General features: G+C 39.6%; 1 protein-coding gene across 3 annotated transcripts in view; it reads left to right on the forward strand.

Annotated features, from left to right (window-relative positions):
- The window catches only part of LOC122813670 (zinc-binding protein A33-like), a 483,238-nt gene that overhangs the window by 118,489 nt on the left and 342,551 nt on the right, over positions 1-22,198 (forward strand). For 2 of the 3 annotated variants that reach the window (XM_044086110.1, XM_044086113.1), the window contains exons 2-3: positions 975-1,070; positions 1,150-1,383. In XM_044086110.1, coding sequence (XP_043942045.1) covers positions 975-1,070; positions 1,150-1,383 — 330 coding nt within the window. The remainder of the gene's footprint in view (positions 1-974; positions 1,071-1,149; positions 1,384-22,198) is intronic. The other variant, XM_044086111.1, reaches the window with a different exon arrangement.

Consider the following 22,198-nt stretch of genomic DNA (forward strand, 5'->3'; position numbering starts at 1 on the left):
TGTTCTAAGTTGTTTTGCTTAGGCAAAACATTTTACAGACAAATAAAAATTATTGCTTAGTACTTTCCATGATGTTGTATTGGTATCATTATAGGAAAAATGAGTAAACAGTGAAACACAAAATAACCAGCACCCTATAATTTTCATGTTTTGCAAAACTGAGGGTATAACTAGAAATTAAATGAAATTGGTTGTAAACTAAAGATACTTTAGAATGTGTCAAAAACATTTTAAGAACTTTTTAAGTTTAGAGATTACCATGGCTTTGTTCGTCATAGCTAAAGCGCCTAAATAATAGTTGATGCAATTCCTGTGAGACTTCAACTGTAAGATATTCTACTGAAAAGGAGTGCGTTATATCCTCTTGTTACATACTTGCATTCTTATAAGCCATGAAACTACATTATAACAGGTCACAAATTATTCTTAACAAGTAGTACAGAAATATAAGAAGTTTAACAAAACTGCTTTGTGTTATAACACTGAACAGAGTGAATGCCACAACATATGTATAATTGTGCTGGATAATAATATGGACTTATATGCATGTAATATTTTTCGAATGTCATCACTTGAATTTTGTTCTATCTAGGAAAGGCATTCAGGTACTTTTTTTTTCTTTGTTTTACATGTATATAAAGAGCACACATATGCAGACACACTAAAATGTGCATACACATACACACACACACACACACACACACACACACACACACACACACACACACACACACACACACACACACACACACACACGTATGCAAAACATACTTTGAACTGTCCTCCTAAATACTACCACAAACTCCAAACACAGTGTATGTTTGTAACAAATCTTGAACTCATGACTTTGTTAGGTACACAATTGCAAAGGTACAATGTGTTATATCAACATTCTTAAGACTATTTCCACAGTGCAAGTAAAAATAAATGGTTTTCTGATTACATGCTTGTTTATACTGTTTGTTTTTCTCAAGGGCAAGCTGAAAGAAGCCTCATCCCTTCTGGAATTAAAAGTAAAATACACCATAAAAGTGCACAATCAGCAAGAACAATATATATCAGATCTCCAGGTAGGCAAATCTGTTTATGGAGTAGTAAAAAAATGTTATTTTTTTTTCACTGTTTCATACCCTATTAACTCTTCTCCAGAATGAAACTTTGCATATGGATCAGCACATCACATCACAATTTGCCAAGCTGCACCAGTTTCTCCAGGATAGGGAAAAGAATCTGATCCAACAGCTCAAAGAAGAAACAGCAGGAATTATTAAAAAGATGAAGGAAAACCTGAGAGATATAAAAAATAGATCTAATGCCATTCAAAAGGGAATATCAAATATGCAGTCTGCCATACAGCAGGAAGACCCTGTGAATTTTCTAAGGGTAAGGCATATCTGAGATGTTTTGATCCAGTTGCTAGCAGCATTCCTTACTCCATTAACACTTCCACTTTCTGGCTTGCTTTCTACTATACCATAAAACTGATTAATTGAGTTTACCTTCATAATGTTTTTTTCACTTGATTCTCAACCTTTGTTCCTAAACTGTGGTATTTAAGACAACAAACTTATCTAATTGTTTAACTATGCTGACTATGAGCACATGCAGGAAGGTCAGGCTTCACAGTTTTAATGTTTCCATAGTACACTGAGTGTAGCCATATGAATTTCTGCAAAATAAATTAAGAAAACCGTTATTACTTTCATATAATTTCACTTGGATTTACACCATTTGTTTAAGTATAAAACAAAGTGACTTTTCATTCTATATGACACTTCTTAAGATCAGATGTACTAACAATTGAAAATCACAGGCATTTTACATTACAGATCAACAAGTTATGGCACAAAAATGTATGCATGTATCAAGACATAGTATTTACCAGACAGATTATCCATTTTGTTTTCATAATTCGGTAGTTTAAAAATAATGGTGGGATTTAAAATTTAACAGACATGTTCACTAGTGCATATCCACAATAGGAATCCAGTTTAATTTGCCACTGGTGCTTGTTAATGATGATAGGGCAAAGGCAAGGGGCAACAATAGACCTTTTATTACCAATTTTAAGTAGCCTAGATGGAAAAAAATGTTTTAATTCTGATGTGTCTATTGGAGAAGAATTATTCAAACCAAGAGGATGCTTCTGGATTAATACCAAAGTTTAGAATGTGAGTCATTAGAACTGAGTGGTGACCTAAGTCAAAATCTGTAGTTAGATTGACAAATACTGTCCTTGTATTGCTACAGTTTTCCATGTTACGTAATAACCTGCCATTCAGATAAGGTCCAGTGAGCAACCATTGTACTGTGCCCAGTCCAGAAGCTTTTCTGTTTTTGGAATATCAAGTGGTATTATAGGTTAATAAGTTCATAGGTGTGTACTAGTCTAATGGCCCTGGAGCCTTTACAAGCCTAGCCCATAGGATCAACCTGGCATTGTGCCACCCGACCTTAGTTCCCAGTGCCTCTGTCGAATAGAGCCACCAGAGTGATCCCCAGAGTGAATTTTCTATTTCCCAACCACTCATCAAGATTTCTGTTGAAGAGGGCCATGGAGGTGCTCTGTTTGACATGTATGGGAAGTCTATTCCATAGCATGGGCAGTCTCTGGGTTGTGAACCTGTCCCTCCAGCATGTTCTGTTGATTGTAGTAATGAGGTTGAGGTCTGTGGAGTGTGTGGTGTGGAGGGATTTGGATTTCTTTAGATGTAGCATTTCTAACAGAGCTGGGTCAAACATGGTTTTCTAAGTCAAGCAGAGATCGCATCTAAGTAGGCGATATGAGACAGAGAATAGTTGGAGTTTTTTGAGTCTGCCCATACAGGACAAGTGTTTAAGGCCTATGATCCTCTTTGTGAGGTACTTTTGCAGCCTCTCCAGTTGTTGCAGGTGTCTAGTGAGGTACATGCCAAATGGGGCATCATACTTGATGACTGGCCTAATGAGGGAAGAGTAGAGGTAGACATTGGCCTCTTTCTTCCTGGATGCAAAACCCTTAGTAATGAGATGTACCACATAGAAGGACTTTCTGACCACAGTGGCAATGTGGTGGACAAAAGAGCGATTGCTGTCAACCTGTGTTCCCAGAACTCTTATAACGCCTTCTGTGTTCAGTGGACTACCACTGATGTGGTAATTCATGGGAAATGGGTTTTTCCCAAAGGGGATGACGACACATTTTTTTTGGCATTGAGCTTAAGGCCTTGGTTTTGACACCAGTTGTTTGGTCTCTGTGAGGCCTTTCTGTAGGATGTTAACATCCCTTGGGGAGTTAATAATAGCTCCCAACTTGCAAACATCTGCAAACTTTGTCAGCCAGAGTCCCTTCCTGTTGGCCTGGACTTCAGAGAAATAGATACCAAACAGCAGAGGACCCAGGACCGAACCCTGTGGGTCTCCACTGCTGACTGGTCAGCAGTATGACTTGGAGTCAGCTATTTTTACACTGTGGGCTCTATCTGTGAGCCAGTTTGCAACCCGCCTAGTGATATAGGGGTGGATGCATAGCTTAGTGACTTTTTCTATGATTCCTGAGTGGGGAATGGTATCAAAGGCCTTGGCCAGATTAAGATAGGCTGTATGAACCACCTTGCCTTCATCCACAGCTCTGGTGACTGACTCAAAGAAGTCAACCAGGTTGAACAGGCATGATGTACCCTTCACAAAACCAAACTGTGTAGGATCCAGAGTTTGGAGATTTCCTATATCCTTGTTTATTAGGTCCGTGATGATGTGTTCCATAGCTTTGTATATCAGACTCATCAGGCTAATGAGGCAATAGTTCTCAGGATCTGTAATCACTCCTCCTTTGTGTAGAGGGATGACTGTAGCAGTGAGCCATTTGGTAGGGACTTCAAGGCCTGAGTTGAGGGTGTGATTGAACAAGGCACACAAGTGAGGTGCCAGTTCACTCTGTAGTTCATGTAGAAGACAGCCAGGGATATTATCAGGTCCCATAGAAACTGTATTCCTGGCTTTGGACAGTGTTGTTTTAATCTGTGCAGCAGTAATACTGGTACCTGGCAATCTACTGGTATTGTGATCGGTCCTTTGGGGGGGTAAAGTTGGCACTGAAAGTGTTGGCCAGTATATTGGCAATATCTGTTGGCTCAGTATAGGAGGTACCATTGTGCAGTAGCTCAGAGCAAATCTGGTTATTGCCTGGAGATTCTTTACATAACTATAGAAGGCCTTGTGGTCGTCTTTACTATCTGCTGCAATTCTGTTTTAATAGCTAGCTTTAGAGAATTTGATGAGGGATCTCAACTTTTTGTTGAGGCTGATAAGGAGTTTTTCCAGTCCTGGGACTTCACTTTATTTTGTATTAGTTTCCTCATTCTGTTGTAGAGTTTATTTATGGCACGGGACCACAAGATTGACTTCCTTTCTTTGGAGCAGAGCATCTTGCTTCTACTGGGTATGGTGAGATCCATGCATTTGTGTACGTGTTCATACAGTGCACTGGCGTATGATTCAGTGGTCATGCAACTATTTTCCATTTGCATGGGTGCTGTGAAGTTAGCCACCTCTGTTTTTAGGAACCCAAAGTTAGCTTTGGAGAAGTTTTTCATGGTGGTTACCTTTGCAGGGGTGGTGGGAGGGATGTGGATTTCCAAGGTGATTAGTTTGTGGACAGATCTAACCAGGGAGGGGATGACTATTGGTGTAGAGCAACAGTCGTCCATATTTTTAATGACCAGGTCAAGGATGTTGCTACCTCTAGTGGAGGTAAGAACAAGCTGGTCCAGGGTATTGGAATTAATTAATTCCAGGAAATGTTGGGCAAGTGTATTGGTACGAGTAGTTTTCCCAGTTAATGGAGGGGTAGTTGAAGTCACCCAGTACAAAAGTGTTAGGTTGGACCCTAATATTCTCCAGGGTGCTTAGGAACATGGTGTATAAGTCTTGGGACATGGTTGGGGACCTATAGCAGGCTATGACCTGAATCTCTGTCTTACTTAATGTTAGCTGCACCTGAAGTATTTCTGATGTGTTATGTTGGGCTACCAGTCTGGAGGTGTGCGCATACTTTATGAATATGGAAACACCACTGCCCTTGGAGCTTCGGTCCAAGTTCTGGGACCGAAAGGTGTGGAATGATTTATAGCCTGGTAGTGCAGGCGTGCTTTCTGCTGCTTTGAAACAGGTCTCTGTTACAGCACAAATGTCAATGTTCTCCATTTTAAGGAGTGTTTTGAGTGACTGCATTTTGAGATTTGCATTTGTTTGTAGCTGTTACACTGATAATTTGGTCTTTGGAACACCACCTAAAAAGGCACTATAGGGGTGGCAAGAGCCTTGGCCAGTATCCAGAAGACCAGGGGTGAGTGATGCAGGCCATCTGTGGCAAAACATCGAGGTATGTCAATCATGTCATTCCAGGTAGACAGATACTGGATCCCCTTAGAATGACACCAGAAACTTAGCCAATTGTTGAAATCAATCATTTTCTGCTTGTACTGCGGTATAATTCTGGGTGATGGTAGGATGCTGCTCAGGGCTAGGGTCATACCCGTCTGGGCTACATAATCCGAGAGCTCCTCCATGTCTCTTTTCATGAAGTCCAGGTAAGTACGTCTCGGGTCATTCACACCCACGTGTACAATGACAGAGTCATATTTGTACCTGTTGTTAAGGGACCTGAGTGTGTGCGTTATGTGGCAGATCTTGGTACCTGACAGGCAGCTGACTGTTACTTTCCCCTTATTCAACCTAGTGAATGGGACATCAGTGTGCCTCACTATCGAGTCACCTATGACTAGTGTGCTGAGCATGCTGTTTTGCCTTAGGACCTTTGGTTTAGTGGCACACTATTTAGGAGAATTATGTGTCTTGTGATTAGTGTTGTGTTGTGGTGGTTGAGTGCATTTCTGCCTTGGAGGTCTCTGCTGTATGGGTAGATTTTTATTGAGAGCTTCACTGAATGTGTGTGTGGTTTGTGTTTTTATGTGATGTCAGTGCTGGTGTGTATTCTGGAGGGCTATGTGTTTCATATGGTGTGGTGCAAGTGTTGACCTTCTCCTCTTGACCAGCTATTCTGGTCTTGGCTGGAGATTGCTTGGCTTATAAGTCCATCTCTTGCAAGTCTGTGTGTTGAGAGGTAAGAGGAGAGGGTTGTCATTGTACATGAGGCAGTTGCAACATTATAGAAGGGGTTTTTACTAAAAATATTCCCAGTTTCTGGACATTTTTCTGAGGGATATAGAAGTTATAAATATACAGAAAAGAAAGATTAAATCCTTTCAGATCTAGATGTACCAAGGGTGTAACTTGTCTGAGACAGTGGGGACAGCAAAGGAAATTTGATCTAGAAGTGATCCAATGTCTGTTAGTCATATTAGATTGAAATAGAAGAGAGTTGTGAAAGGGGGAAGGTATGGAGGTTGTGATTGAGAAGATGATTGCCTTTTAGTAATGGGAGATAGATTGCTAAACTCTATGCTTGAAAGCGTATCATTGTTACACTGAATGTTGTCAACAGTGTTGTTACATCTGGTGATAATGTTGACATTCAAATAATAACATTTAGCTTTTCCAAGCAGGATAAGTTGTAAAGCTTTGAAGTATTTGGCTTTATGTCTATACATGGTTTATTTGGCAAGCTTAAGGCATATGATTTGTGACTTGTGGAAATAAGGGGGTTGAGTTTGCTCTACCTCTTAAGTATACATGGGTTGTAAATGCTTTGGTTAGCTTTTGGTTTGTGCTTTATAAATGAAGTTGTGAAAATAAGGCAAAATATGTATCAATGCATTTGTTTATTGAAATAAAACATTAACATAAATGTAGAAACAAACCAGCTAAACTGTAGTTATGTTAAGATAATATTTGGGCTGTTTCTTTTTCAGATAGTTATAAGCTATATGGCTGACAATGCTGAATGAATCATTCCCAGAGAAAACCCAAAAACTCAAAAAAAAAAAAATTAAAGATTGTGCTGTGATGATGGAAGAGAGTGTTGGTAAGGGTCTCAGTAGCATGGTCTTGATAGGAGAACACTGGGCAGTGACTAAAGTTAACAATGAAGTCTTTAAGGATAACACTAATGTGGATTTAGGCTTAAATTAAATCAGTTTATGGGGTGATTTTAGTGGTGGCTTGTTAATTTTGAAAGTAATGAGAAAGTGATAACTGAATTGGGGAGTAATGGTAGCAGAAGAAATGTTAGAGGGCTTGCTGATTATAAGAAGGTCATGAAAGTTGCTTGTTTATGTGTAGGTTGGGATGGGTGGGTTCTTGATAAATTCGAATGAGATCTAGATAATTTATTAGTTTCTTGTAAACATATGGGGAAGAAGCTGTACTGCTACTTTCTGAACTACTAATACAGGAAAGAAAGCTACTAGTAGAAGGCTCAAATTCATGGTTTAAATAAGCTGCTCCTATGGGTGATGTTAAAACAGAATGAAGGATGACTGAGTCAGCACTGTGTCATTGTGCTGCAACCACACTATTGACGTTTGATGTATTTTTTTAGAAGGAAAGGAGTTTCTAGTTCTGAGGGTCTCTGGAAGCATGATCACCTGAGCCTGATCTGATAGGAAGTTTCTATGCCTGTAAAGAGTACCCATTTTTTATGTACTTTTTTAATGGATTGGGAAATGTGGACATCAAAGTATAGGTTATCAATTTCTACACTGAGGAGTTTGGTATGGGGAGATGGAGTTACAGCAGTGCCGTTACTGGAGGTGATCGTGTGTGGGTGAGGAGAGGGTTTGGATTTACTGGGAATGAACAGGAGTAATTTGGTCTTGAGATTTAGGATAAGTTGGATTTCAGTAATCCATCTTTCTACATAACTAAAGGATTCCTGGGTGAGTTGTTGTAGGGTGACCAGTGATGGGGCTGTGCAGTTGAGTGTAGAATCATCTGCATACTGTATGAGTGAGGTATGCTGGGTGGAGGTGTGTAGTTTATTAGAAAAAATAGAGAAAATAAGTGGACCCAAGATAGATCCTTGTAGTATACCTATGGTAGTTGGGAGTAGAGGAGATAGTTTGCCTTGCCATTTGACAGATTGCTGTCTATCTGATAAATAGTTTTTAAACCAGGCGATGGTGGTGGGGGGGGGGGCGAAGGAAAGTGAGGATAGTGTGTCTAATAGAATGGTATGAGATACCATATCAAAAGCTTTAGAGAGATCTAGGAATCTAGCTGATACAAAGTTGTTGATGTTGTTCCTATGTAGGTTGACCTTATTAGTAAAAGTGAGGAGTGTGGTAGTAGTGCTATGGTTAGAGCGAAAGTCATGCTGTGTAGTGGATAGGAGAGTATGTGTATTCAGGAAATACATAACTTGATTATGAATGCACTTTTCAAGTAGCTTGGATAGGGGAGATAAAATAGCAATAGGGCAGTAGTTTGAAAGTTCATAGGAGTTGCCACCGTTATGTAGTGGGATGATATGTGAGACTTTCCATAGTTGGGGATGTAAGCTTCCATTATGGAGTGGTTGATAAGGCTTGAGACAGGATAGGCTAGGGATTCAGCTGCTATTTTTAGGAAGTTGGCAGGTATACTATCGGCTGCAGGGGTGGTGGGTTTCATTTTTAAGAGGAGTCTTTTGATTATCAAGGTGGGTAAAGGAGAGAGAGTAAAGGAAATTGAGCTATGAGGACTTGTAGGTGGGGTAGGTGTAGGGCTATTTTTGGATAGTTGGGCAGATAGTTTCAGAACAGAGTCTGTGAAGTGATGATTGAATTGGGAGGCTATGTCGTCATTGATAGTAATGGCGCTGGGAGCTGGAGTGGTAGTTATTTTAGGTTTTATTAAGGAGTTGATAGCATGCCAAACCTTTTGGGGATTTTTGGAGTGTTTGTCTTGGATGCCTAGGAAGTAGTTTTGTCTAGTTTAGTTTGCTTTTCATAGGTTCATAGGTAGTTACTAGGCTATCGGCCCTGGGGCCTATATAAGCTTAGCCAAAAAGGTTCCCTGGCTTTCGCCACCCAAGAAAATTATTTTCCTGTGCCCCTGTCAAGCAGTGCCATAGAAGTGATCCCCAGGGTAAACTTTCTATTTCCCATCCAGTCATCAAGATTTTTCTTAAAGAGGGCCAATGAGGAGCTTTGCTTGACATGAATGGATAGTTTGTTAAAGAGTTTGGGAAGTCTCTGAGACAGGAATCTATCCCTCCAGCATGTTCTGTTTATTGTGGCCTGATTCCTGAGTTGTTGGTAGTTTTGTTTGCCTAGGGTAGTGTTATTCTTTTTTTTTCCAGAATTTCCAGGCTGAATCTTTGGAGTTTAGTAGGGCTCTTGTGCTTCTGCTTAGCCATGGATCATATTTTGCTTTAGTTCTAATCTTTCTAATGAGAATGACCGTATTAAGGACGTTGATGAAAGTACTGTTGACTTAATCTACTGCTTGGTCTAATTCAAGAGTTTTTAGTGGGGCCCAATTACAATATTTTTGAATGCTATTAAGAGTTTGTGGGTTTACTTTGTGGTCATCCCTGATTTCTCTATATATCATAGGTGTTGGTAAGTTAGTTTGTTTCTGTAGGGGGAATGTGGGAAAATGATCACTTAGTCCATCTGGTAGACAGCTTACTTGGTAATTTTGTTTGGTGCAGTTCACTTGGGAACTGATTATTTCTGAGATTTTTTTATCCACTCTAGTGAGTTCATGGATAAGTTGAGAAAACCTGTATAGGTTGATATGGTTGGAGGGGTTGTTAGAGTCATATGATAGCCAGTCAGAGTTTAGGTCCCCGGATTGTTTCCTGGGGTAGGTTATCTTTTTCCCATTGTAATGTGTCCTCAATTGTATGAGAGTTATTACCTGGGGGATGTAACTGCAGAGAATGTTAATCTTCTTATTCTTATTCTTGTTTAGAAATATAATTGACCTAGTGTTTTGGCATTTTGGAATTTAGGTAGAGGAGTTTGTAGTGGTTGGAGGTTGAGTTTTTAAAGAGAATTGCAATTCCTCCTCCCTTCCAACCTAGTCTATCTAGTCTTAGGATATTATATCCTGGAGGGAGGATTTCTTCATTTTGGGTGGTGGGTTTGAGCCAAGTTTTGGTTATGGTCAATATATCAGGGGAGTAGTGAGTTATGAGTGCATGTAGGTTGGGTAGTTTCTTATATAAACTTCTAGAGTTGAGAACAATAATAAGTAGGTCTGATGTCTGTCTGTTTGATAATATGGTATTATTTGGTCCTGGGTTTGGATGTATATCCCCTGAGAGAAGTAACCATTTTCTAAGAAGTAGTTTAAGTTTGATTGCATTTGCTAGTTTTGATTGAGATCTAGGTGATGTATTTCTAGTGAAGGATTGTGCACTGTCTGTCTTATATAGATGTAGTATAGTACTATCATTAAATAATGTTGAGCAGATGTGGAAATTTGCATGTGTGTTTGAGTGCAAAAATATATTTGTTGTGTGGAAGGTATTATTGTTTAATGATGTATTGGTATATATGGTATAAGCTAGGGTGGTGAGGGTTAGTAATAGGAATGGTAGTGTGCGTTGCATGATTTGTCTAGGGGTGGATTTAGTAGCAAGAGCAGTGTAGGTTAAGGTAAGAGGTTAGTGTAGTTTGGTGATCCCTGGATGGTCTGTGTGCCTATTGGATATGGGTCTGATTGGGGGTGTTGTTAGAGTAGGAGGTTTGAGGTGCCTGATAGGTGTAAGGGTGGTCAGGTGATGAGGGGTTAAAATAAATGTAGTTGTAGTGGGGGTGGGGGTGAATTGGGGGTAGGGTAGGGGAGCAGCATGAGCCAAGCGTAGCGAGGTGAATGGAGCAGGTTCCAGCCAGGTCGCGAGACTACAGAAACAATCAGACAAATCAGGGCAGAGCAGTAATACAGAAATAAGTGAGTAAGAGAAAAATTCTTCCTTTGTCTTAGAATGCTTTTGTTAGTTGCCCCTTAACTTGTTAATTCCGGCTACAGGATTATTGGGAAGCCTAGTCTGATTTTACTAGTGCTGCGGGCTCTGGAGCGGTACACTATATACACTTTCCCAGACCAAATAACATAAATAGCAAGACTATTAACCTTGTTTTGTTTCCTTTTGTTTTAGTGTCCGAGGTCAGGAAGTCAAAAACAAATTAGACTACAAGTAAGATTCAGCAATTACAGTTAGCAGTCTCTTGGTGTTGCGAGTCTTTCACAGGGGCAGTCAGAATTGGGTTGGGGGCTTGAGAAGTATCCCTAGGAATGAAAAAGGAAGAAATGTAGTAGCAGATTAGGACAGTGTGTCAAGCCCTTAAGCATTCAAAAACAAATACAATGGAAATGTAAGGAAAGAAATAAAACTGAAGAAAACATTTGTTCTGACATTCCCTTTTCAAAGGGATGGTAACACAGAGAAGGAAAACAAGTTGACTGGGTAATATCCATTCCCAGGAAGACTGTGTGGAACATCCTAAAAGAAAATTGCAGAGGGCAGTATTGATGGCAGGAACCATAAAGAAAATTATGATTTTTGCAGGTAAGAAACAGAATAAACTGCAGTGCCAGTGTTATTGAAGAAAACTCTTGAGTTATTGGACTTACTGATAAGTCATGTAAACTTTAAAAAGCAAAATGGGAAGATAATACTTAAATAAGTGCAAGAGAAAACACAAGTTGTGGGAAAATAGTGACTAAGATGTATCCATTACTTTTTACCTTTATTTTGAGTTAAAATACATCTTGTATGGAGTAGGAATTCTGCATGTATTACTAGTGCCAAAACATTGTAGGTCACTAGTAATGAAGCTAACCCATTCTCATATGTTGGATGGTCACCTGGGGATACACTAAACTAAGGCATGAATATTAGACAAATTTTACTTGCCCAATATAATGAAAGAGATTTAAAAAAATATGTTTCTCTTGTCCATAATATCCAAACATTGCACTCCATCTGGGGCATAAAAGTCTATTGATCTCTAGCTTATCACAGAAGTACTCTTTGAATATATTGCTAAGGGCATTGTAGGGTCACTAGTTAAATCTGGTAATGGGTATCAGAACATAGTAATTGGAATGCATTATGTCATCAAATTTCCCAAAACAATGTCATTATGCAGATTTGATTTTAGGACTATTGCCAGAAAACTGGTAATCCAGACTTGGAAACCTGAAAGAGGTACATACTGGCCAAGACAATCCCTTTATAGCAAGGGTATTGCCCAGTAATGTCAGTGTTTTAAAGTCAGACAGTTGAAGACCTTAGTCTGCTTTCCAAAGACTAATGAATTAGCAGAAAATGTAATAAAAAACTGAAATCCACGTTGAGGAAAGTTACTGGTGTGGTTGGTAAAACCTTGAATCATTTGTTAAGCTATATAGTGTTTGCAGTAGAGAAGTGCTGCAAGCCTCTGCTAAGTTACCTCATCTTATCATCTGTATAGCTGGTTGCCATCTGTACAGAGGGATATTGATATTACTGAAGAAATTTGGTAAAAAGAAAAGACAGCATTTAAAAGCTTGATAGAAAACTACATTATTTCGTAGAAGTGATTAAAACTAGTAACAACCATGGAAAGGGAGTTCATGCAGAGAGACCAGGAAATGCAAAAGCAAGTTTATGATAAGATGCTTGAGTTAGAGAATTGAATCCAGGATATCAGGTATTATTTCTACTGCTTTCAATGGGACACAGATTTTTGGACAAGTGCCAGAGGCAATTGGGGTGATGGCAGAATAAATGAAATGAGTTATAAGGTTAGAATGACAGTAAATAGAAATATAGACTAAATCTATCACATTAATGTTTTGAAGCAGAGCAGCGAAGTAGAAATCTGTGCATAGGGCTTGCAGGATAGAGTAGAAGATACTAGAGGATAGTACAGGCCAGAAGAATCCTTGTCAAGAGTAGAAAAGGAAGAAGTAAAAGAATTTATTTTAAGAAATAAAAGATGGCCTTTTAGAAATGCCTGCGAGAACTAAACTGATGGAACATAACACTTGAAATGATCAGTCTGAGACTGTACGATAGCAGTATTTTGTCTTGCTGATTTCTTTCATTTTCTTTACTTTATGTTGATTTTTAAACATCTGAAATTTAGCTGAAGTAGATTTGTTTTTCAGCTTTCTGCCCTTTAACAGCTGTGCTACTGAGTTACTGATTCCTGCGATAGTATATACTATACCAAAATATTGAGATGCCAAAAATAGCTTTATGTATTGCTCTTTCTAATGAAATTCATCATTGTTTGAATAATTTTCCACTTCTCCTTTTCCATAACAATTAAACAGAACTGATGCAACATTTTTTTCACCTCTAATGATTGTAAATTGTTCTGAATTCCTGACTTTTCTATTGTAGACCTTTGTCAGGTATGACAGTATAAACTATTCCATGTCTTGAGAATGCACGTTTTAATGCATCAACCATACTGCTGATTGTTATACATGCTATTTTGTTCATTTTAGGGAAAATACATATATGAAATGTAAAACTATTTATCATGAAACAAATCAGTTCCAATTTTTCTCCACAGATGACCTGGTATTGCATATGTTGTACAAAGATGAACAGCTTAAGTGCACAATGCAGCTATATAACTTTCTGAGAGCTGCACATTATTGCACAAGTACAGTGCGCACACACACACATACACACACACACACACACACACACACGCACGCATGCACGCACGCACGCACGCACACACACACACACACACACACACACACACACACACACACACACACACACACACACACACACACAAGCATTTTGCTCCCTTACTTTAATATTCACACATATTACACAAGAAAAATTCATTAAATGTAACCTACAACTCTGTATTTGTGTCTTCCTAAGAATGAAGTCTCAGGGAATAGCAATATAAAAAAATCAAGCAATACATTTTATGGAAATTTGATATAATATAATCTACTGATCATATACCTTCCTCTTTATTTATACTTTGGTACCTCCAGATGTGATTTATGTACCATTGCCTTCTCAGCTGGTTTGAAAATATTATTTTGTCATCTCTGAGCACTAATCCTTGTGCACAGTTTATTTCTTCCTTCAAAGAAAAATGAGACTGAAATAAGACTGACCCCATGATTCAGAAAAATCTGTGTAGGCACTGGGTAGATCCTACACAGACTTTATCTGTGTACATGGCCACTGTTCCTCCTCGGCAGAGTGCCATACATATTAATTAAGGTGCACTGCCAAGGGAGATCAGAGGTATATGGACATTGAATCCATGCAAGTAGCAGTGTAGAAAATGGTATAGACAGGTAGTAAGCACATGACAGCAATTTTTTTTTATTTATTTTTTTTTAAGTTTAATGTACGTTTGTGCAGTGCAGCATGATGCTTAGCGATGCTGAGCAGCAGTTATACATATGCACCTGACATCTGTTATATGCCTAAAAATAGAAACAGGATGTAATCAATTGAAGTTTCTCCTTATTTTTATTTTTTTGTTTCCTTCCTGATTGCGTGGAGTGGTGCTCTGCTTAGCGATGCTGATCTGCACTTGTATACATATGCACCTGACATCTGTTATATGTCTAAAAATAGAAACTGGATTTATTTCATTGTTTTGGTTCTGCATTGCTTAAAAATGCACAACCCTGTGCCACTTTGCTGCACACTGCTAACAGAGATCATAGTAGTATATCTGAAGATATATTGCTTTCCTGCACTATCCAAGTGGCTAGACAGGTTGAGTGATGAGGTATAGTGTAGTAGGTCTCAGGTTCAAGCACTGATTTGCTTTATAATTTTTGTTTTGAGAGAGAGTCAGCTGACTGAAACATCACTGTAATGTAACATAAAATATAGTTATATTTAGCAAAGCTAGGCAGTGCTCAGCCCCACTTAAACATTTTCTGAGAGTTTGCATGGTGCTCAGCTCTGCTGAAACATGGTTAATGGTCCACCCCGTATGCACACTGCTCAGCTTCGCCTATATTCGTTTAAATGGTTAGTGCGATTTTGGGCAAAGCTAAGCCATGTGCAGCTTTTTTGAAAGGTGCTGTATGACATGTAAAGGTGGGAATGCATCCCGTATAAAAGCCAATAGGCAGGAATTTCACACCATTCATTGGAGTTGTCACTTGGCTGCTGACATGCTTGGTAGTGTTGCTGAGGGAGCGTACTTTTGGGCACAGAGATGTGGTGTGCAGGAGTCTAGAGTGTTTGTTGGACTTCTGGTCTGCAGCTGTGAACCCAAGCTGCTGCAGGGTGATTACCAGGACTCAGAATGTAAGGCTGAGGCCTGGGATTGGTTGGCTAGGTATCTTACCAGTGCTGCTGGTATCCCCCATACGAGTGAGCAGTGTCATCATCACTATGATGACTTGAAGTGAAGGAAGAGGGGAACTTTGGACACCTGGGTACAAGAAATCTGGGCTGGGCACACCCCGCAGCTATGTAAGTATGTTTCCCAGTGATTTATAAGTATTTAAACTGAATATGTGCAAAACTGCTATGCATAACCCTTTCTTTCTCTTACAACAGCTGCAGAAGAGAGAACTCACAATGTGCAGTCTCATGCAGGGCTTCTGGTCAGGATAAGTTAAGAGTGTAGTGAGTAGGAAAAAAGCAAAGCAATAACCTAATGTATAATGTACTGTCAGGATTAAAAAGTATTTACAGAGTTTGCAGTCCTAACAGTCATGTAAAACATACTTGGGAAATGTAATATGTTTAGTAATGTGTCAGTGCCTACCTGAATTGGTAAACTAAGTTAAGTCAAGTAACCGTATATTATGGTGTAGTACAGTTTACAAACATAAGTTGAGGTTGAGGTCTACCCATATTAACAGCCATTGTTCTGCTGTGCTCATTGTGTGAAATATGCTGTAGATTGCACTCAGGTAATGATGAGGGTAAATAGGTTATTACTTATAGCTCTGACACAGCTATCCATGTTGTACATGCCAGACTTGAAGTAGCAGTAATAAATAGATTATAAAGGGTGATGGTGCTGTGATATCTACTGCTTCACAATAAGAAGTGTTCACTAGTCTTGTAGTCACTACATGTGTGTTCTAATGTAACACCAGTCAACTGTACAAAGGAAATTAATAAAGACTGCTGAAAAAACTGTATGATAAATGTAGTGCAATACCTACATTAAGTTTCAAGTGTGTGTTCTGGCTAGTTTGTGTCCTATAATGCTGTACATTCCACCCACTCGAAAAATGAAGGTGTATGGGTAGGGTAGCTGATGTTATGGCCAGATATGCATGTATATAAATGCCAGGTTCTAAGGTACATTACCAATAAAAGTGTAAAGCAGGATTGTGCATTGAGAAGTAAGCTGTTCAAATAACTGTGCAGTACAGCTCTATACACTGCATGTATGTTCCAATCTGACACCAGCCAACTGTAAAATGGAAATGAATAAAGACTGCAGAAAATATTGTCTGATAAATGTAATGCAATACCCACAGTAAGTTTAAAGCCTCTGTTATGGCCATTTCTAGACAAATAATGTTGTTTATTCCTCCCAGTCCAAGAACAAGGTATATGGGTTAGGTACCCAAGTTCTGGGTAGATATCTATGTGTATAAGTGCCCGAATTTCAGGAGCAATATCAATAAAGTGTAAAGCATGATTGTGCCTTGATAAATACTCTTTCCAATAAATGTGAAATATTCCTGTATGCACTGCCATGTCTTTCATAATCTGACAACCGTCAACTGTTAAATTTAGTTCACATGCTTCCTAGAGTCACAGCTTATGGGTTCTAATTTCATGAAGGCCAATTAAGAAATCTCTGGCTGTCTACTTCAGTTAGTGTACATGAACATACCTCTCAACTGTCATGATTTTTTGGAATGTAGTGACTAATGCCTCAGATGTGTGGTTGTTGATTAGCAGATAAGTGACATTACTTTGAATGCAATTTATTGGCAAATCAATTTCCTGAACACCTAGGTAGTAATGTATAAGCACACTATGTAAAACAGTTCTCTGTAGTTATGTACCTGCATTTGTTAGTGCTTAGCCTATACTGTCCCATGCCAACAGGTTGAGAACTATGTACATGTAACATCATCTATACAAGAATTGGAGTCACTGTACACACAAGTGACACTGCACACTTGTAGAAGTATATATTATTAGTCTGTTTATTACTATCAACTGTGAGGTCACTAATGGTATGTTTTTCTCTCTTTCCCCATCCCTTATCTTCTCTAATTTATTATTATGAAATCTATTAATTTATTACTGTTATTTATTATTATGGTTTGATATTAATATGTTCTTTTAAACTAACTGTTATGTTGCCCTTATGGGTTATGTCATACTGCTTTGCTGTTAACATACTTACTGTGATGTTATTTATTGTTGTGTCCTCATAATATTCCTTAATATGTATTTGGATTAATGAATATTATCTTCCATTATGTTAATACTAATGTTGGTTTTATTACTTATCTTACCTTATGTTTATATCTCATTTATTACAGTGTGACAAGGTAGGCCAGTTCCACGTGATCCACCTACCTTGCCTCTACCTGCTGTGGAACCAGGACCCAGCATATTTGGGCCACAGCCTGGTGGTGCCCCCTCTGCTGCCTCTGCACTACCTTTTGCATCTAGTGGTTCTGCCCCACAGGCTGGGATGGGCCCCCTCTGAGAGTGGAGGTGGAGGGGTGATTTTGTCACCCATCAAGAACTGCCAGGTATGGTGCACAGGGTGGTCATATGATCTTTCAGTGCATGCTTGTGCTGGATGGAGGACATGCTCACCATTCTGGTGGGGCATCCTCATCCTGCACCCAGCCTCCACCACTGCCACCACAGGGGCAGTGAAGGAGCAGTGTTGACAGTCCCATGGGTGAGGACTTGATTTGCACAGCTTCCATGTGGATGCTCATGGGACTGCAATTCCACAACACTCTCCCCATCCAAGGTGTTCACCCCCTCTTGTATCACAGACCAATCCTGTCTGCTGTCTGTCTTGTCTGTCTGCAAATGCTTCCTCACCTTCCCAACTTACCTCCTCCACATGTACCTATGTCCCTTCTCCAACATTCCACTCAAACCTTAAAAAAATGGGCACCTGTCCCAAAAAAAAATATTGGCCCATACATAACTTTCCATTTCACACGTGTCCATTGCATACACTTAATTTGGTCCAATTGGCTTGACAACACAGTTAGGTTGTTGTCACACCTGTCTGTGGGTGACAGTCCAAATTCAGCAAAAAAATTCTGTCACGGTGCACAGTTGTTGCTGATGAAGAAATGGTTAGCTATGGTTCTTTGCTACACTTGTCCTGCACATCCTTACCTGTTTTTCATTGTGTTTTTCCCTCTGCTTGCACTCCTTTTCACCACTGTCTTATCTCTCCATTTTTCTTTTCTTTAAAGCTTTTTTGCATGACACAGTGCATCACTTAGCTAGGCTATATAGCACTACATTGATGTATGCTTTTGAAAAAAACATTAATCACGTTCAAAATGTACACCTGCACCCTATTTCTAACCCAGGACCATTACACCTGCATGATATTGGCTCAAGCCTCCAAGTCAAACAGCTGCTAATTAACACAGGTGTTTAAATGAAGACGTAGTAAGGCTCAAGTTTTTGACGTTAAGCGTGTTTATGCAATCTTGTGCATCACACAGCACCACTCAAACCAGCTGAAAGAAATATAGAAAAATATTACTGTAATTAGTACTCCACTAGGGAAATATATCACTATAAAGCCATACACACAACAATGAATGTAAGTAAGGTATGTAATAGCAGGTAACCCTGCAAATATATGTACAACACGTAAAAATACACTTCCTAAAACATTAATGTAAATATATGATTTTAACTGGGAGTCTAATAGAGAAATACAGCATTCTAAAGACATACGATCTAGACAAATGCATAAATAAAACTGGAATAAAGGCCCAAAAATAAGGACAATTTTTAAATATTGCTCTTACAAACTGAGAAGGTTGATAGACTAACAGGTATTTATTTAACATGAATGTTCAGAAGTATATGGAAGTCTGAAACTCAAATGTCTGTCATTATTTTCTGTCTTTAATGTTTTACACTAATTTGCCATTTGAAAACTACAGTGAAATGAAAAACAGGTGTCAAATATGAGGGCAAAATCTGGACATTCTATAAAAATCTGTACATATGAGAGATATGCTTGTAAGTGCAGTGTGCAATAGCAGATAATTCTGGAATGATATCTACAACATGTAAAAATACAGTTGCTATCTCAGTGATAGTGTAGCTCATTCTGTAAAATGCATTACAAACAATACTTTTTGATACACATGGTCCTGGGTTCAACTACAGCTGCATCTACCAATGAAAATACATGTATGTGGACTTCACCATTATATATTGTCATATGTATGTATGTCTTATCATCTATATATCCACCCAAAGCAGTACAGATGGAATGTATGCATTTAAGTACTAGAACACAAAGGCTTACAGTTTGGACCACTCAACTACTCCTAGTACAACATTATAAAGTGCAGAGAATGTCAGGTCATGCATTAGTCTGAATTCTCATAAGATTTTGAAGTGTGTACTGAAATTGTGGCCCAGTAATATGACACTGCAGCCCACATGACTTGTCATCTATCCATCTGGGTGACATAATGGTTAATACACCCCCATACCTTTCTGTAGGTCACACCAACCATTTTGCCTTTGATTGTGGTACTGCTACTGTTGGCTAACATACTTACATCAAACACATGCTTTCATTTGCAGTGGAATGGGTACTCTTAATCTGGCTCTGCCTCTTCAACAAGGCTGTCACAGCTACCACACTTACTCTTACAACTGGTTGTCCTCTAAAGCATTCACAATCTCTGACTATGCGTATTGCCTACAGCATCAGCTTCAGCCTATAGCACACACATTTGCAAGTAAAATGTAGCTGCTATAGTTTCATAGTTTCATAGTTTAGTACTAGGCTATCTGCCCTGGGGCATTTGTAAGCTTAGCCATAGTGATGTGGCTTTTGCCACCCCATGAAATGGTACAAAAATGCACAGAATAGATTTAGAATACTGTGCCTCTGTCTAGTAGTGACACAGTGAAGGTCCCCTTATATAATAGAATTAGTTTACTGTGCCCCTGTCTAGTAGTGACACAGATGTGATCCCTGGGGTAAACTTACGATCTCCCATCCAGTCATCAAGATTTCTCTTGAAGAGAGTCAGTGAGGGGCTCTGCCTAACATGAACTGGGATCTTGTTCCAGAGCATGGGAAGCCTCTGGGTTATGAATCTATCCCCCCAGCATGTCCTATTCATACTTGTGCCGAGGTTTAAGTCTTTAGCTCTCGTGGTCCTGATGGATTTGGATTTTTTGAGGTGGAGCATGTCCATCAGTTCCCGATTGGACATGGCCTTGTACGTCAGGCAGAGATCACCTCTGAGCAGGCGGTATGCTACTGAATAGAGCTAGAGTTTCTTTAGTCTGGCTGAATAAGACATATGTTGGAGACCCTTGATCCTCTTGGTGAGGTACTTTTGTGGTCTCTCCAGCTGTTGCAAATGCCGGGTGAGGTACATACCAAATGGGGCATTGTACTCAATCATGGGTCTGATGACGGAGGAGTATAGGGGTACAATGACATCCTTGGATCTGGATGTGAATCCCTTCATGATAAGGTGTGCAAGTTAGAATGTTTTTCTAACCACTTTGGCAACGTGGGTGTCAAATGAGAGATCGCTGTCGACTTGGGTCCCTAGGTCTCTGATTACTTTTTCCATACTCAGTGGGTTGCTATCTATGTGATAATTTGTGGGTACTTTGTTTTTCACAAAGGGGATGACTATACATTTTTTGGGATTTAGTTTAGGGCCGTGACTACGGCACCAGTTGTCCATTTCAGTGAGGCCTTTTTGTAGGATGTGTGTATCTGCTGGTGTATCGACTATGGCGCCTAGTATGCAGTCATCTGCGAACTTCATCAGCCACAGCCCTCCCATGTTTGCTTTAACATCTGAGAAATAAATGCCGAACAAGAGGAGTCCCAGGACAGATCCCTGTGGGACACCACTTGTGACTGGCTTTGAGTCTGACATTGCTCCAGCGATTTTAACTTTATGGGTTCTGTCCTTTAGTCAGTTTGCAAGCCATCTAGTGACATAAGGGTTTACGTTTAAGCTGTTGAGCTTATCTATGATGCCTGAGTGGGGTATTGTGTCGAAGGCCTTAGCCAAGTCCAGGTATGCTGTATGGACTGCTTTGCCCTCATCAATGGCTCTAGTGACTCTTTCGAAAAAGTCAACCAGGTTCAAAAGGCAGGATCTGTCCTTTACAAAGCTGAACTGGGTGGGGTCAAGTGTCTGTAGGTCACCAATGTCTCTGTTTATGAGTTCCGTAATGATTCTTTCCATAGCTTTGCAGACCAGGCTGGTTAAGCTTATGGGGCGGTAGTTCCCAGGGTCTGTAGAGGTACCCCCTTTGTGGAGTGGGACCATTGTTGCTGTATGCCAGTGTTCAGGTACATATCCCGTAGTAAGGCTAAGGTTAAATAGCATTTTTATGTGCGGGTTTAGCTCCTCTTGGAGTTCACGTAGCACGCAACCCAGGATACCGTCTGGTCCCATTGATGCTGTGTTTTTAGCTTTGTTGAGGGTGGCTCTCACTTGGACATCTGAGATGACAGGGAGAATACATTCAGCTGGGATAAGTATTTCTTCTTTTGGGGGTGAGGGAGGGGAGAAATTTGCACTGAACCTGTCAGCCAGAATGTTGGCAATATCTGTGGGTTCAGTGTATTTTTTGTTGTTGTGAACTAACTCTGAGCATATCTGAGGGTTTCCGCCCAGGTTTCTAACATAGCTGAAGAAGGCTTTGTGGTTATCTTTAGTGTCCTTAGCGATTTTTCTCTCAAAGTTGGCCTTGGATGTTTTTATGAGAGAACGTAGTTTTCTGCTAGTGTTGATCAGAGATGTCTTCCCTTTATGGGATTTTGCTCTGTCGTGCAGTAGCTTCTTTCTTTTGTTATACAATTTGTTAATGGCTGAGGTCCACCAGACAGGATGCTTGCCTTTGATGGAGAGGGACTATCTGTAATGATGTATCTTTTCCCCAGTAATTTCCAGCACAACATATGAGAAAGGGGTTCTAATCTGCATGGAGGCCTTATATTTTGTTCAGTGATTGCACATCATTGGCTGATTATAATGCAAATCAGCTGTACTGGCTACAATTAGCATTTCAGAAGCACAGATTAGTTGAGCCAATCAGCTGGTAATGATAACTATGTTAAGAAAGGCAAACAGTTAGCTAGGGGAA

This window comes from Protopterus annectens, chromosome 10.part0 (genome assembly GCF_019279795.1).
Source record: "Protopterus annectens isolate FY-2018-M chromosome 10.part0, PAN1.0, whole genome shotgun sequence".
NCBI classification, from domain to species: Eukaryota; Metazoa; Chordata; order Ceratodontiformes; family Protopteridae; genus Protopterus; species Protopterus annectens.